This window comes from Vulpes lagopus, chromosome 23 (assembly GCF_018345385.1).
Source record: "Vulpes lagopus strain Blue_001 chromosome 23, ASM1834538v1, whole genome shotgun sequence".
NCBI classification, from domain to species: domain Eukaryota; kingdom Metazoa; phylum Chordata; class Mammalia; order Carnivora; family Canidae; genus Vulpes; species Vulpes lagopus.
Window position 1 is genome coordinate 44,950,230 of NC_054846.1, and position 15,219 is coordinate 44,965,448.

A 15,219-nucleotide genomic window follows, 5' to 3' on the forward strand; every position below is an offset into this window, starting at 1 on the left:
ATAATTTTGTTAAGAGGATCTTAAATGAATAAGAAGGCTATATCACGGTACTGCCTAGATGCATTCTCACTGTGAACACTGCTATTTTCTGCATTATAAAAAGCGAAAATGATGAGAAATGTGATGAGAAAATGAAACTGGATCTGGATCTAGAGACTCAACCAAAAGGCCACATATGCTCTGTAATTTTAAAAATTTATTTCTATCTGAAAATCATTTGGAAAAATATAAAACTATTTTTAAAAATGAAGTTTCTAAGACTGTGGTCAAATTTTTAATGGTAAGAAGGGCTCTTTGAGGTGTGTGTGTGTGTGTGTGTATATATATATATATATATATATATATATGTATAGTTGAATAGATAGTCAATAGCATTTCATTGTAGCTCTAGCAAATACTATGCTGTATAATTCAGAAATGGTTGTTGAGCTTTTGCAAGTGATTGTTTGAAATTTATTTTGCAGTAAAACTTGTGAAAGCTCTTGACTTTTTTGTGTGTTTAACCAAATTTTTTAAATGACTAGTATTATGTATTTAATATAATGGTTTTATAAAATGACAAGAGATTTGGGACTTTTAGAAAGGTGCCAGATGTATTTGTTTTAAAAATGTGTTTAACCATGGGATAAAGTATCAGGAAGAAAGTATTATTATTATAATATTATAGTAAATAATCCTCTTTTAAATAATGACAATTCTCTACATTAATTTTTAATTTATTTTAATATAGGATAGTGAAGTTTTTATTAATGACAAAAAAACTGATAATTCAGAGGTTTTCTGGAACCCAACACCAGACATTAAGCAGTGGAGATTAATAAGGCATACTGTAAAATTTGAAGAGCAGGGAGATTTTGAATCCGAGAAGTAAGTATACCACTGTTTGGCTAACTTCATGAATATTGAAGAGTGTTTTTAAATCCCTCAATAGTATAGACACTTTTCTCTGCCACTTTTCAGTCACATTTTAATTCAGCAAAATAATGTAATATTTCTGGGATGTGATGGAACTTTTTTTTTTTTAATCTGTGAATGTCAAAAAACATGCAAATCATACTGGTTTTCTGCAGTTTAAAACTTCCCATTTTTTCCTTATCTGCTCTAGGGCCTATTTAAAAAAAAAAAAACTTCTGTTTGTATAAAAATCATGGGACTAATTATAATTACTCTTGGTTTTCAAAATATAAGAATCATGTCACAGGATATGCAGGCTTCTTAGAGGACTTACATTAGTTGGGTAGTAGTTAAGACCATAGTTTCTGTTTACTCACGAAATTCTTGCTGGCTCTCTTATACTTTGTAACCAAAAATATTGTGTAAGTACTGCCCAGTTCTATTCTTATTATATTTCTTTGTGTTAGAAGGTTTCTGTGTAAAAGACCCTCCATCAGTTACTTTATACACTTTATACAGTTCACTACATGTTCTCATATGCGTATCATTCTCTGTCATGGGGATTCATGTCTGTGTGCTTTTCCTATACATTTAAAATTGAGTTTGTCAAAAATGGAAAAATATGTATGTACCAGTTCTAAAAATTGTTTCAGCTGTAACCACGATGCTCTCTATCAAGAGGGAAGCTTTGCCAAGGCAGACAACAATTTCTGAGGTGTGAATATAATTTAACATATTTTAAAGATGAGATGAGTTTTAGGATAAGTAACTTTTAGTTCACCAGCCAAGAATTCAACCCAACTCTATCTGATTCCAAAGTTTGTATTCTTTCAGTCACAACATGCTGTTTTCTCAGGTAAGTGGGATATAGATAGTATATTTTTATTTGTCTTATAAAAGACCAAACTTCAGTAGGGGAAAAGATTTTACCTCAGTCTTTTCTTATTAGATCATTAGTTCTCAACATTGGCTACACATTAAGATCACCTGGAAAACATTTTTAAAAACAATACCTGAGCCCATCTCCAAGATTTTGATTTTAAAAGTTTCTGGTGATTCCTGCATCCAACGGTGAGAAGCATGGCATTACAGTATTGTATCTTTGAGGCCAGTAAATTTTAAACAGTGGTACAAATCATCCAGGGAGCATAAAAATACAGATTGTTGAGCCTTCATTACATTCTTAACTAGTCTCTGGTCAGTACCATTCATTGTCATGTTTAGGAACCCAGGTAATAACTCCCTACTGGCAAGAAAAAGATTGGTCTCCACTGTGATCTCTCAAGGCACCACTTTTTATATCCTCACTCTTTCTAAGCCTGTAAGCATAAGTTTTTGCAAAGCCAAAAACCCACATGGGCACACCATTTTCTATCAAGGGAATTCAAGTCTATTCTATGTAAATTTTATTTTCTTTTGCTTTTTTAATGCTGTTTGTATACATCTACTAGACTCTGGCAGCGGGTAACTCGAGCCATAAATGCCAAAGACCAAACAGAAGCTACTCAAGAGAAGTATGTTTTAGAAGAAGCTCAAAGACAAGCTGCCAGAGATCGGAAAACAAAAAGTGAGGAGTGGACATGCAAGTTATTTGAACTTGATCCACTCACAGGAGAATGGCATTACAAGTTTGCAGAGTAAGTATATACTAAGAATATACCAACATAACTTTTTGCCTTTATTTCTATAATTTTTACAGTTGGGTAGTTTTTCATTAAGCCATATATATATAAATTGGTATGAGATTTTAAACTTGATGTTCTATTCATCATAAATTTGACTCCATGAGAGTAGTGTACAAAATAAGCTGAGAATTAGATTAGATATGACAAATATTAATCTTATAACTAGGTTCATAATTGCTAATAAAAATCTAATTATAGAATACATTTTTGGAAAAGTACTTGAGTGTTTTGTTATTAATCACATGGGTTTGTTTGTTTGTTTTAATTTATGCAGTACTAGACCATGGGACCCACTTAATGATATGATACAGTTCGAAAAAGATGGTGTTATCCAGACCAAAGTGAAACATCGCACTCCAATGGTATGTAATAAAAACATGACAAGATCTGTTAGGCATATAAATATTTTTAAAAGATTAATTTATTTTAAGATTTTTATTTATTTATTCATGAGAGACACAGAGAGGCAGAGACATAGGCAGAGGGAGAAGCAGGCTCCCTGGTTGAAGCCTGATGCAGGACTTGATTCCAGACTCCAAGATCACACTCTGAACCAAAGGCAGATGCCTAACCACTGAGCCACCCAGGTGCCCCTATTTATTTAGTTTTTAGAAAGAGAGAGCTCAGGGATAAGGTACAGAGGAGAGAGAGAGAGAGAATCTCAAGAAGACTCCACGCTGAGTGTGGTGCCTGACTCAGGCCTTGATCCTACAACCTATGGATCATGACCTGAGCCAAAACCAAGAGTTAGACCCTTAACCCATTGTGCCACCCTGGCGCTCCTGGCATACAAATTTTTTTAAGCCTTTAGTATCTTTTGCTACCAGTGTTTAAAATTTAACTGCAAAATTTAAAATTTGAGGGCACCAAAATCTCAGGATATGCAGCTCCAAGCTCTATCCCTTCAAAGAAACAAAAAAGCAAGCAAAAGGTGTCAGAACCAAATTTGCCAGAACTATGGAAATAGAGGTTTGCAACAACAGAGTGCTAAATCAAGAAGGAGGTGACTTTAAAGCCATAGGAAAGCTTTATAGTATTTTTACTTGCCCTTGTCCCAACTCATCGTTGGTGCTCTAGTAGTTTTTAAGGGTCCCCACAGTCCCAATGTGAACCCTGGTTCCAGAGGGGAGCATAGCAGACTTTATTCACCAATTGTGTATGTCTATTGTGACCTCTGGGAGTGGGGGCTGGGGGGTGGGGTGGCTATCTAAAGGATTCTTGCAGGGCAAGCATCTCTGTTTTCGCTCTCATAGCTCAACCAGAAAGGCTGCAAGGCATTGCTTGGAAGTCCTGTGAACCATACAGCCTTCACATTCCTGGGGCAAAAGATTACCATTGAAACAATACAGTAGACTATGTAAGGCCTGAAACAAAAGCTGGGGAGAGATTCTTTGGGAAACTAGGGAATCAGAGATTTTAGAAAACCATGGAAATGTCCAACGCAAAATGCTTATGCTCAGAAAAGACCTGTGCAAGCCTGGCTTAGTATTGAAAGAGGGCTGCTACAGAGCCAGTCTAATAAGACTGGGAGAGTGTTTTTTGTTCTTGTCTTTTGTTTTTGTTTAGCTACTGGTATTCAAGGAAGCTTCTGTCAGAATGCTCGCTGAACGCAAGCTAAGAAACAGATTTCAGTAACCATGAACAAGACGTACAGTCTTTGTAAAAACAATTTAGGGACTTCACTGAACAAATGGAGTACTATGGATTTCATCAGTCCAGAAGACCACAAGCCCAGGGGAAGGTGGAGAATCTAATATCCTGAATTACTTCATTATAACAATCAGATGTCCAGTTTTCCATAAAGAATTACAAGGCATAAAAATAAGCTTGAAAGCATGACCCAGTAAAAGGAACAAAGTAGACAGAAACCATCCCTGATGAAATCCAGACACCAGACTTAGCAAACAGTTTTTAGAACAGTTGTCTCAGATGTGCCCACAGAGTTAAACAGGAACAAAGAACCAAAGGAAACCAAGAAAAAGATACATAAACAAAATTAGAATATCAATAAAGAGAAATTATACCAAGAAACCAAACAAATTCTGGAGCTCAAAAATAGAATAACTAAAGTCAAAAAGATGTTACTAGGGACTGAAGGGAAGAGCGAATGGGAAGTCATTACTTACAGTCTCTCTCCCAAAAATGTTTCACAAGTAGCTGTGACATTTGGACAATATTGTGAATCTACTTAATACAACTTGATTGTACACTTAAAAATGGCTAAGATGGCAACATTTTATATATATATATATCTGTACACACACATGTTATCCCTATTTAGAAATTGTAGAACATTTTAGGAGCACCTGGGTGGCTCAGTCATTTAAGCATCTGACTCTTGATTTCAACTCAGGTCATGATAAGATTGAGCCCCATGAATATAAAAAAATAGTCTAAGGGAATAAAGGGGAAAGGAAAGAAAATGAGTGGGAAATATCAGAGAGGGAGACAGAACATGAGAAACACTTAACTCTGGGGAACGAACAAGGGCTGGTGGAAGGGGAGGTGGGCGGGGGGACGGGGTGACTGGGTGACGGGCACTGAGGGGGGCACTTGATGAGTTGAGCACTGGGTGTTATGCTATATGTTGGCAAATCGAACTCCAATAAAACAATATAAAAAAAAAAAATTGAGCCCCGTGTCTGGCTCCGCACTGGGCATGGAACCTGCTTAAGATTGCTAACTCACTGGCTCTCACTTTCTCTGTCTCTCTTTCCCTCTCCCCAAATCTCCTTCTCTCCCTCTCTAAAAAAAAAAAAAAAAAAAAAAAAAAAAAGTAAAACATTTAAAAATTTTGTTTCTTCCTTTAACAGTACTAACATGATAGAGACACATATGGCATCTGTATTTTCTCTTAAAAGTAGAGTTTACGGAGAGGTAGATTGTCATTTTAAATACTTCTCACCAGTCTTCATCAGTCTCCAATTTGAGCCTATTCTGAGAATGTGGATTTGGATTCTAAAGTTACAATGTTCAATCTCTATCACTTGAAGTAGGAGGGCATTGTGTAGACCGAATCTAGAACCTACCAGCTCATTGTTTATAGAAATTATAAATAAAAATAAAATAAAATTATAGAAATTTTAATTACTGTCTTTTGAATAAGATTTTGCAAAAGAGGAAGTTATTGGTGGATAATTCCTATTTAGAAAAATAAGCAGAGGGCAGCCCCAGTGGCTCAGTGGTTTAGCGCCACCTTCAGCCCAGGGTGTGATCCTGGAGACCTGGGATCAAGTCCCATGTCGGGCTCCCTGCATGGAGCCTGCTTCTCCCTCTGCCTGTGTCTCTGCCTCTCTCTCTCTCTCTGTGTTTCTCATAAATAAATAATAATAATAAAATCTTTTTTAAAAAAGAAAAATAAACAGGTATGAATAGAATCTAAGAGTTATGATGACTGTTTCCCTGTTTTTCTCAGCATATAAATTACCTTACCCTTTAGATTCCAGTGTCTTCTCTTGAATTCGAGTTTTTAACCTTAGGATTGACCTCCAAAATTGCAAGCCTATTAATAGAGTAGAATCTAAAGTACATTATTCTAAGACAAACTTTATACTACTTGATCGTTTGATACACTTCTGAATCTTGTGCATGCATTCAAATGTTTGTATAGATTTAAATCCTGCTCTGCAAAATAGCACTTCCGTTTCTTATAAGATGCTTTCTACATTTTCCAGATATTATTAAAACTAAGTAAAGATTTTATGGGAAACCCAACATCGTTCAATGGGAATGCTTCTAATGTTGAGAACAAGATAGATATGATTGAAAGAAAGCACTGTTACTTGACATTGAACTAGAGATACTGACTGGTGCAGTGAGAAATGTGAGGGGAATGGGTCTATATTCATATTTGTGTGTACATGAAAATGTCTCTTGAAGGATATACAAAGTAATAGTAATATCTATTTTGTGGCAGAGAAACTGAGTTGATAGAGCTCAGGAGTGAAGAGAAACTCTTCATTGCATGCTTTTAAAAATATTTTTGTTTGTGCCAAATTAATGTTTCCTATTACAATTTAATAATTTGAGCGTATCACATAGTTTGTTAAGTTTTAATTAGACTATTTCATCTTTGTTTTTATTTCAATGTGCTGTATCCATGAACAGATAGTTTTGACAGTCGTACAGCATTGTTCTTTAATTACAAAATTCACTGCAAATTCACATAGTATGGCTTTTTTCAGGTTAGTGTCCCCAAAATGAAACATAAGCCAACCAGGCAACAGAAGAAAGTGGCAAAAGGCTATTCTTCCCCAGAACCTGATATCCAGGACTCATCTGGAAGTGAAGGTAAAAATATTTACTGCATGCTATTCACTATAAGCATCTAAACTTTTAAAAGGATGTTATGGTATTATGTTTAATATAGGAAAAGTGTTTTTCATATTAACTCAAGAAGATGATGGGAGAGTTTGGGTAGGGATAGAGATGGTATGCAAAAAAAGTTATTTTAGATTATAGAGAAGTTTCAAGACCAGGCCACAAAGAAAAGGCAAGAGAAAATATGCAAATCAAGAAACACTTTGTAGTACTAGCTCTTATGTCTCATTAGCCTCTGAAAAATTATTGATAGTTTCCTAACTCCATGCAGGATGCATTTTTTGAGTTTTGAACTTAGGTCCATGCTTCAATTTTTTTTTTTCTTTTTTAGAATAAGTTCTCATAGTGTTTAGAAATCACAGACAAGTAAAAATACAACTATCAAAATTACGGACTGAATTAACTAGTATGCCATTCTTGTTCAAGTCAGATAATGTGTAAAATGTCTTGAATTACACTGAGATAGAATCAAGAAAGAATTAAGGTAAAGTCTGAGAAAATTGTTTTTAAAGCCATAGTTCTCTGCTAAGCTCGTACTAAGCTGAGGAGCTAATTTTTACAGAGATAACGCAAGAGGTGAATAAATGATAAATGACACGAAATGAGTAGACACCAAATAATAGTTTAAAGGAGACACAGCTGAATTCAGTTTGAGAAAGGTTCTTAGAGGAACCTTGATGAATAATCAGGATTTATAATGGATTACAGAAATCTAGGCTTGAGGGATTTGGGTGGTGGGCAAGATACTGGTGTAAAAGAGGAATAAAATCAATAAAAGTTTAAAAGTAGGAGTCACCACGATACCAGTGTGCTTCAGAGGGGAGTATTGGTTATACTGTTTTGTTCCCATTTTACAGAAAAGGAAATTGAGACACAGGCTAGCTAGCCTGCTCCAAGTCACATATCCCATGAGGCTGTATGTATATATATAATATATACAGATATTTTAGTTCCTTAATGCACTCTTACCCACTCCACTGTTCACCTGTAATTTACCAGCTGACATTCATTGGGTACTTAACTTGTGTCAAGCAAGATGTTTAACACAATGTACTACAATCATGTGAAGTCTGAGTAGTGTTATTATAATTCCTGTTTTACAAATGACAAAGCTGAGACCTGGAGAGAGGTTAATATATGAACAGAAACAAAAAGGAAGGAATGGCTATGAGAGATTTGAAGGGGAAAAAAATACGATGTACTGGTTGACAGTAAAAATTTATAGAAAAGGTTGCAAAACCAACCAAAAATATTTAAATTTTAGGTGACTAGGGAAAGATAACATTATCAATGAAACATGAAAGGGGGACTCAAAAAGCTGACTCCCTCAGATGTAGGCAAATAGACAAGAGATAGAAGAGTAATGCAAAAAATAAAAAAAGAGAGAGAGAGAGAGAGAGAGAGAGAGAGAGAGTAATGCCTTCCCCCAAATTAATATATGTTTTTAATAAATTATTTTTGTCGGGACACCTGGATGGCTCAGCGGTTGAGCGCGCCTGCCTTTGGCCCAGGGTGTGATCCTGGAGTCCCAGGATCAAGCCGCACATCCAGCTCCCTGCATGGAGCCTGCTTCTCTCTGTGCCTGTGTCTCTGCCTCTCTCTCTCTCTCTATCATGAATAAATAAATAAAATCTTTAAAAAAAAAGTATTTTTGTCTATTTTGATGAGTTTTAAAAAACTGATACTATCCAAAATTTAACTAATTTGTGGTTACTTTAAATATATCTGTAATGTTCTAATTTGGAAGTAATATGATTGAAATTTTAAAAATACAGAGTATTAGTATTACATTACTCTAAGCCATAAAAGTAATGCCTAGGAAGATTTTTATTACACAAGAATCATTAAGCTGAAATGTAAATTGTTTATAATTATGTTCTCTATTTTTACCAACTTCATTCCAAATGTCTTTTCAGCTCAATCAGTGAAACCAAATACAAGAAGAAAGAAAGGGATAGAATTGGGAGACATTCAAAATTCCATTGAATCTATAAAACAAACACAGGAAGAAATTAAAAGGTAATATACATGGACAGTGGCTGTTCATTTAAGTGTAGAGAGATCGTTAAGAATCCTGTTAGGTAGGAAATTGTATGCAAACTTTACAGTTTTATAACATTGTTGGGCTATAATAGTACCTTGGCTTCTGTTGCCGGATGACTAAAACTTACAAAATTCCTTCACCACTAAAATATAGGGGCAGAGTGGTGGTTTTTTCTCATCTGTGAGGGTAAAATTGGAAGCTCTTTATCTTACTGCTGTAGCATACTAGAAATGTAGTTGGGTTGGGTGTTGAAATGGGGTAGTTTCTGAGAGAATTGGCTAACAAAGGCTTCTGTAGTCCCTTTGTACATGGCTAATGTTTAATTGGAGTGCATCACTTGTTGAAATACTGAAATACATCATAGCAATGGTTACATAGCATGAGATCCTTGAGTGCTCTTTTTGTAGTCCCAGACCTTCACACACACCTCCCCATCATCCAGCAACACAAGGCCATTAACACCCAGGAAGGCTCCTTGAAGGGGGAAAGGTTCTGATCCGTCCTGCTCCATTGCTAAGCTAGCATGAGTGCAGATTGGTTGACTCCCATTGCTATATCAGAGAATTAAAAAAAAGATTTTTCTCTGTTTTTAGTGATCTTACAGCTTATATCTAGTTGCTGTTTTCATTTACAGCCTTATCCCTGCACCTGTCCCATGCTCTAGTTCTGTGAAACGCCTCACATCTCCAGAATACAGTGTGTTGTGTCATCTTTGGAGCTTTGCCAACACTGAATTGCTCTTCCTCCCACCCTGCCCATTAAGAAAATCCCTGTTTATCCTTCAGAATATAATTCAGATGCCACCCTTGTTGTAGCATTTCTAATTATTTACCCTGTCCTGTGGAGTTATTAATCTCTTCTCCACTTTCCTTGTACAGTTCTCTATACATACTGCTTTTGAGTGTTTGGTAGACTACAGAGTTGTTATTGTGTGTGTCTGTTTACCACACCCCTGCTGCCCCCACTGGCCCATGAACTCCCTTTAGAGGAGGGGGCATGTCTTCTGCTTCTTGGTGTCATCAGCCCTTATAAAATTCTCATTTCCTAGTTTAATTATATTTATTAATTAATGAACCTGCTTATTCACTTGCTTCCTTTCTCTCTCTATGCTGGTAACACACTTTACTAGAAGAAGTTGGGGCAGTGGCAGGGTGGGATGTCTTCACTAACCTTTTTTTTTTTTTTTTTTTTCTTTAGCCAAAAGCATTTAGGATAGCTTGAGGATAATGTAAGCTCATTTCATGACTAAATTAACATTTTATTTTTGTCTTTCACCTATAATTTGACTTTGACAAAGTCTGTCAGCATATGAAGTGCCTATATTTTTCAAGTTAGTTTTTCAAGTTAGGAATGTCACGAAATCTGTTGTATTACTTTTTCCTGGGGAATTTAGGATTTTTCTCCAACTTGTTTCTATCTTCCCTAAAGTAAATATAAAAGAACTTTAATAGGCCAACTAAAGAGCATAGTTTTTGTTTTAAAACCACTGTTATTGGGCAGCTCTGGTGGCTCAGCAGTTTAGCACCACCTTCACCCCAGGGTGTGAACCTGGGTCCTGTGATTGAGTCCCACGTTGGGCTCCCTGCATGGAGCCTGCTTCTTCCTCTGCCTGTGTCTCTGCCTCTCTCTCTCTCCGTGTCGCTCCTGAAATAATAAATAAATTAATTAATTAATTAATCCACTGTGATAACAGAGAAAGGTGATATATTTTTACATCATCAAACTTTAATGATTATGTTTGATGTACAACATTGAGTGGTACAATGTGGAATGTAGATTTAGACAAGACCTAATAATGGCTTCACATAGGATAATCAGCTTCCTGTTAAGATAGTTGTAATTGATTGAACTAGTAACTTTAGTGTTCTGTTACCTAAGACTTACTAATAAATCTCATATATCAAATTCTGAGTTTTATGTCAACATTTTGACAAATAATTATAAAATTTATTGTTTCTTATTTTGTAGAAATATTATGGCTCTTCGAAATCATTTAGTTTCAAGTGCACCTGCCACGGATTATTTTCTGCAACAAAAAGACTACTTCATCATTTTCCTCCTGATTTTGCTTCAAGTCATAATAAACTTCATGTTTAAGTAGAAGTTCCTTACAGTTGAATTAATGAACTGGAATAATCAGATTTGGCCTGGGACCAATGTTCAAGTGGCTTTGGTCTTTATTAAAATGTCACAATATTTCTAAAACAAAAATCTTAGAGATAAATGTAGAGGTGTTGACCTTTCATACCTTTTATTCTTAACCTGATATAAGAACTATTGGTTATTAAAGTGAGCTATGTGTTAAGTGCCAGAACATTTCTAGCTTTTGTGACAATGTGTTTACATGTGAATATCATAAATCCACATGTACACACAATTGTGTCTTATGTATACCTGACAGTAGTCTTTGTATTCTATAGTATGTTCTGAGATATAGCATTCATAACAAATATTGTCAATCTTAGGAAATCTATATAGCAGTCTATTTTCTTCATAAAACAGGCACAAGACTTTTATCAATAAGGAATTACAGAATGGGAATGATTGCAAAATAGACATAAATAATTCAAAACACTGTCCTGTTTAAAAATCATTTCCAAAAAAAAAAAAAAAAAAAATCATTTCCAAAGCACCCAGTTCAATTATCTTCTTAGAAACAGCAAAAAAAAAAAAAAAAAAAGTGTAGGCAAAATTGATGTACTGAGAGAGACAATATGGCAAATTGCTTTTTTTCAAAGTTTACACATGATTTTTTTAACCCCTAGAATTTAATATTTATAGCTACAGGTATAAATGTGTGTGTATGTATATCAACATAAAAAACTGGTATGCAGCTATTTGGACCTGTTGATTATATCTTTCTTATATCTATATAATATACCACCTCAAGCACTTGCTTAAAAAAGAGTGTGGTCAAAATTTATTGCTGTCCTTTTTTCTTATTTCTGTTTTTTGTAACTCCATTGGTCCAATCACTAGGCCAAATTTTAGAGATGTTTGTAGGGCATATGAAATTCTGATAATTTATGGGGTTTTTTTTCATTATGAAAAATTTAGCTTTTGTTTAGACCCTAGTGTGTTCAGTGAATAAGTAGAGTAGAAAAAAATTATAACCAATATTATATTTCAAAAGCCAAATAAGAGAAAGGCAATAAGAAAAGACACTTAGTATGGTACCATTTATGTATACATTACAATTGATTTCTTTAAAATGTGCAATAAGTTGAGCATCTAAGAAGAGCATCAAGGTCTGAAGTTTAATTCCTTATTTGCCTTCTCTGTTCTGAGCAACTTCATTCTATAATAAAACCACGATTTTTCACGACTTTTTTATTCAGGCTCGGGCAAACTTTTTCCTAATTTTTTGAGAGGGGGTTAATATTTTTACTTTTGTCATAAATATTTACAGTCCTCAGAAGAAATTTTTGCAAATGTAGTTAAGCTTAGGAAGATATATCTCAGAATCCTGAAAGTAAAGATTTCAAAATGGTTATTAATGAAAATAAAAGTCAGAATAAAAAAAAAAAAAAAAAGTCAGAATAATTATTCTGGCTACTTTTGCCTTTTAGTAAGAAGAAGCTGTGAGACCCTAGTAAGATTACAATCAACTATTTATGCCATGATAAATATAAAATCAAGGAACGATCGCTAAATTTAAAAAATCAAAAGTGATAAAAAAAAAAAAAAAGAGCTGGCTTTTTTCCCCTAATCAGTATACCTATTTTAAGTAGCCTTAGGTTTTATGAAGAGCCATATCCCATGTAATTTTGGCAAAATAATGCTCTATTCCATATGTACATGTGAAAACATTTTTTTAATTGAAATATAAGTAAGATGTACTTAAGCCTTTTAAGTATAGGTATACTATGACTACACAGAACAGGTGGGATCTGTTTGTATTTCAGACTTGTCAGTATAATTTTTGTACTCACTTTCTGTTACCAATGTTATATGCTCAACTGCCTACTCATTGATATTATTTTGTAAATATTGTACAATTTGATCCTTTTTATGGTTTAAATTAGTATTTATATCATATATAAATAAGTTGATTGGCTGATCACAAAAATCATTTCATCATTGAACCTGGAAAACTTAAAATTTTTTGTTGGTAACTCCCCTTTGGGGTTTTAGTCTTACCCACTTGTGTGTTATTTTCATTTGGTCTAAATAGTGTTTTATTTGTATAGGTATCTTCTAAGACTGGAAAGGTAGTTACTTTTTTTTCTTTTTAAGACAGATGTTTTGGGTTCTTTACTCAAGGAGTCAAAAACTATTTCATGAAAAAGAGCAGGGTTACTCATGACTGTTTCTTATACACTGAAAGCATAGATCTAATCTAATAGTCTTATGCTTTTGGTTGTATGAGTTCCTTTCTGTGAACTGAACACAAAACTCAGGAATCGGCTTAGTTTTAGATCAGTGCTTGTGCTGGGCTTAGCATGTGAATCCTTTAAAACACATAATTAACTTTGTATGTAGCCATATATATAATTGACTTTGAATGTTCTCTACCTGAGATTAATATTCCTTCAAACATGGATTCATAAAAATTGTGATTAACAGTTCCCAGTTGTCTGAGAGCCTCATGATGGTTTCTAGGATTTAAGATCTTATGACTTTTTTCATTTGATCAAAAATTTTATTTTTTCACATGAAAATTTATATGCATTTGTTTAGTTATTAAATGTACTATGCCTTCAGTCATCCACCATTTAGTGAGGTGTAGCTGGCCCAGGAATAGACCATAAATGGGGTATGTGAAACAAGTAAGTCTCAGCAATAGATACTTTACTTGTATTTCATGTTAGTACTTTTTTGTATCACTTATAAAGGTACAGTGTAATCTTTGTCATCATTCCATTGAAGAAGTTGGCCTTGTAAAATGGAACACTCATTTAGTATTCACGCTTTTGTGCCTTTAAGAAAATACTTTTGTTATTTTTGTGTTACAGAACTCTACAATATGATTCAAAGTGTTTGTAGGCTTACTTGTCATAAAGGGTCATTTCTCTGTGTCATTTTTATTTCCTTTTATATAGCTATAGTATATTTAAACAGTAATGCTGTACTTTTATAAGGGTTTGTCTATTTAACTATTTCAGATATATTCACTCTCAGACATCATTGAAGTAGACTTGTCAGATTATTCTGAGTATTGTAAACAGTGCCTTTTTGATGGAATTCACACTGTTTTGGGTGTCCACTTGTGCCATATACACATAAAATTCTGTAGAAGGCAGTTTTAACTTTTTGAAGAATATCTTAGAATACTTAAGAAAACAAATGTAAAAAATTCCATTTTTTCCAGTGTCTAGCATTTGTAATGGGTAATGAATATATTTTTGGGGTTTTTTTTGGTTGATATACAGTGATGATGGCAATATTGATGAGCCATACATGATGCTGTAGATTATTTTGAATTATGTTAAATGTACAGAAATAAAATACTAATACTAGCATTTATACCAAATTTTCCAATTTGAACAAGGAGTAACACCACACATATCACTAAGTTTACATTTCAACTTCTGCGTCATTTGACTATATTGATAAATTCTTTAAAATGTATAACCTGCCACTATTATGTAATTTGGTTTCACTTTGTTTACTGTGTGTGAATTTAGTATATTTAAGTTACTTTTTGTTACGCTTTAACATAGTTTGTTTTGTTACAGTTTTTAATTGAAGATGGACTGTTAAAATTGTCTAGGACCAGTGTCTCCTTAATATGATTAACATATTTAGAAGAGCCACAAGAAACCGGTGACAAAATGAATGTGAATATACTTTCTAAAATGTTCAGAAAATTTTATCGTTTTGCATTTATCATGTAAAATTATTTTAGTATTACAGCACTGAAATTTATTTTAAAAATGCCATGAAACATTGGAACTGATGAGCCACACAACTTCAGCCGAAAACTTTTTTCACTTTTTAGCATGCTTCAATATACATCTGAGTTAAATGTCCTGCTTAACGGCCATTTATAAATTCAAACACTCTACCGCTGGTCAGGTTGGTGTCCTAGAAGTGCGTTCCCCGCAGTGTGAGTACGACCCGGTCACGCCCCTTCCCGGAGGCGCGCGGGGCACGGCGAGTCCCAGGCGACGGTTTTGTGACGCTCCACGTTTCTAGTCTGTTATTCCTCACCTATTATGAATGTTTGCAGACGCAAAAGAATTGAATTTTGTAATCTGTAAGATAATGCTAACTTCTACAGGTAGGCATTCTGAATAAAATTCTTAAAAAGCGAACTGCGATCTAATGACTTTG

The 15,219-nt window shown here is 34.3% G+C and overlaps 1 protein-coding gene across 8 annotated transcripts in view; it reads left to right on the plus strand.

The window, feature by feature from the left end:
• The window catches only part of OSBPL8 (oxysterol binding protein like 8), a 147,779-nt gene extending 132,579 nt beyond the window's left edge, over positions 1-15,200 (plus strand). For all 8 annotated transcript variants that reach the window (XM_041737924.1, XM_041737927.1, XM_041737925.1 and 5 more), the window contains 6 exons: positions 731-867; positions 2,346-2,531; positions 2,854-2,941; positions 6,764-6,869; positions 8,816-8,918; positions 10,912-15,200. In XM_041737924.1, coding sequence (XP_041593858.1) covers positions 731-867; positions 2,346-2,531; positions 2,854-2,941; positions 6,764-6,869; positions 8,816-8,918; positions 10,912-11,044 — 753 coding nt within the window. In that variant the 3' untranslated portion in view covers positions 11,045-15,200. The remainder of the gene's footprint in view (positions 1-730; positions 868-2,345; positions 2,532-2,853; positions 2,942-6,763; positions 6,870-8,815; positions 8,919-10,911) is intronic.
• Positions 15,201-15,219: the final 19 nt, after the last annotated feature.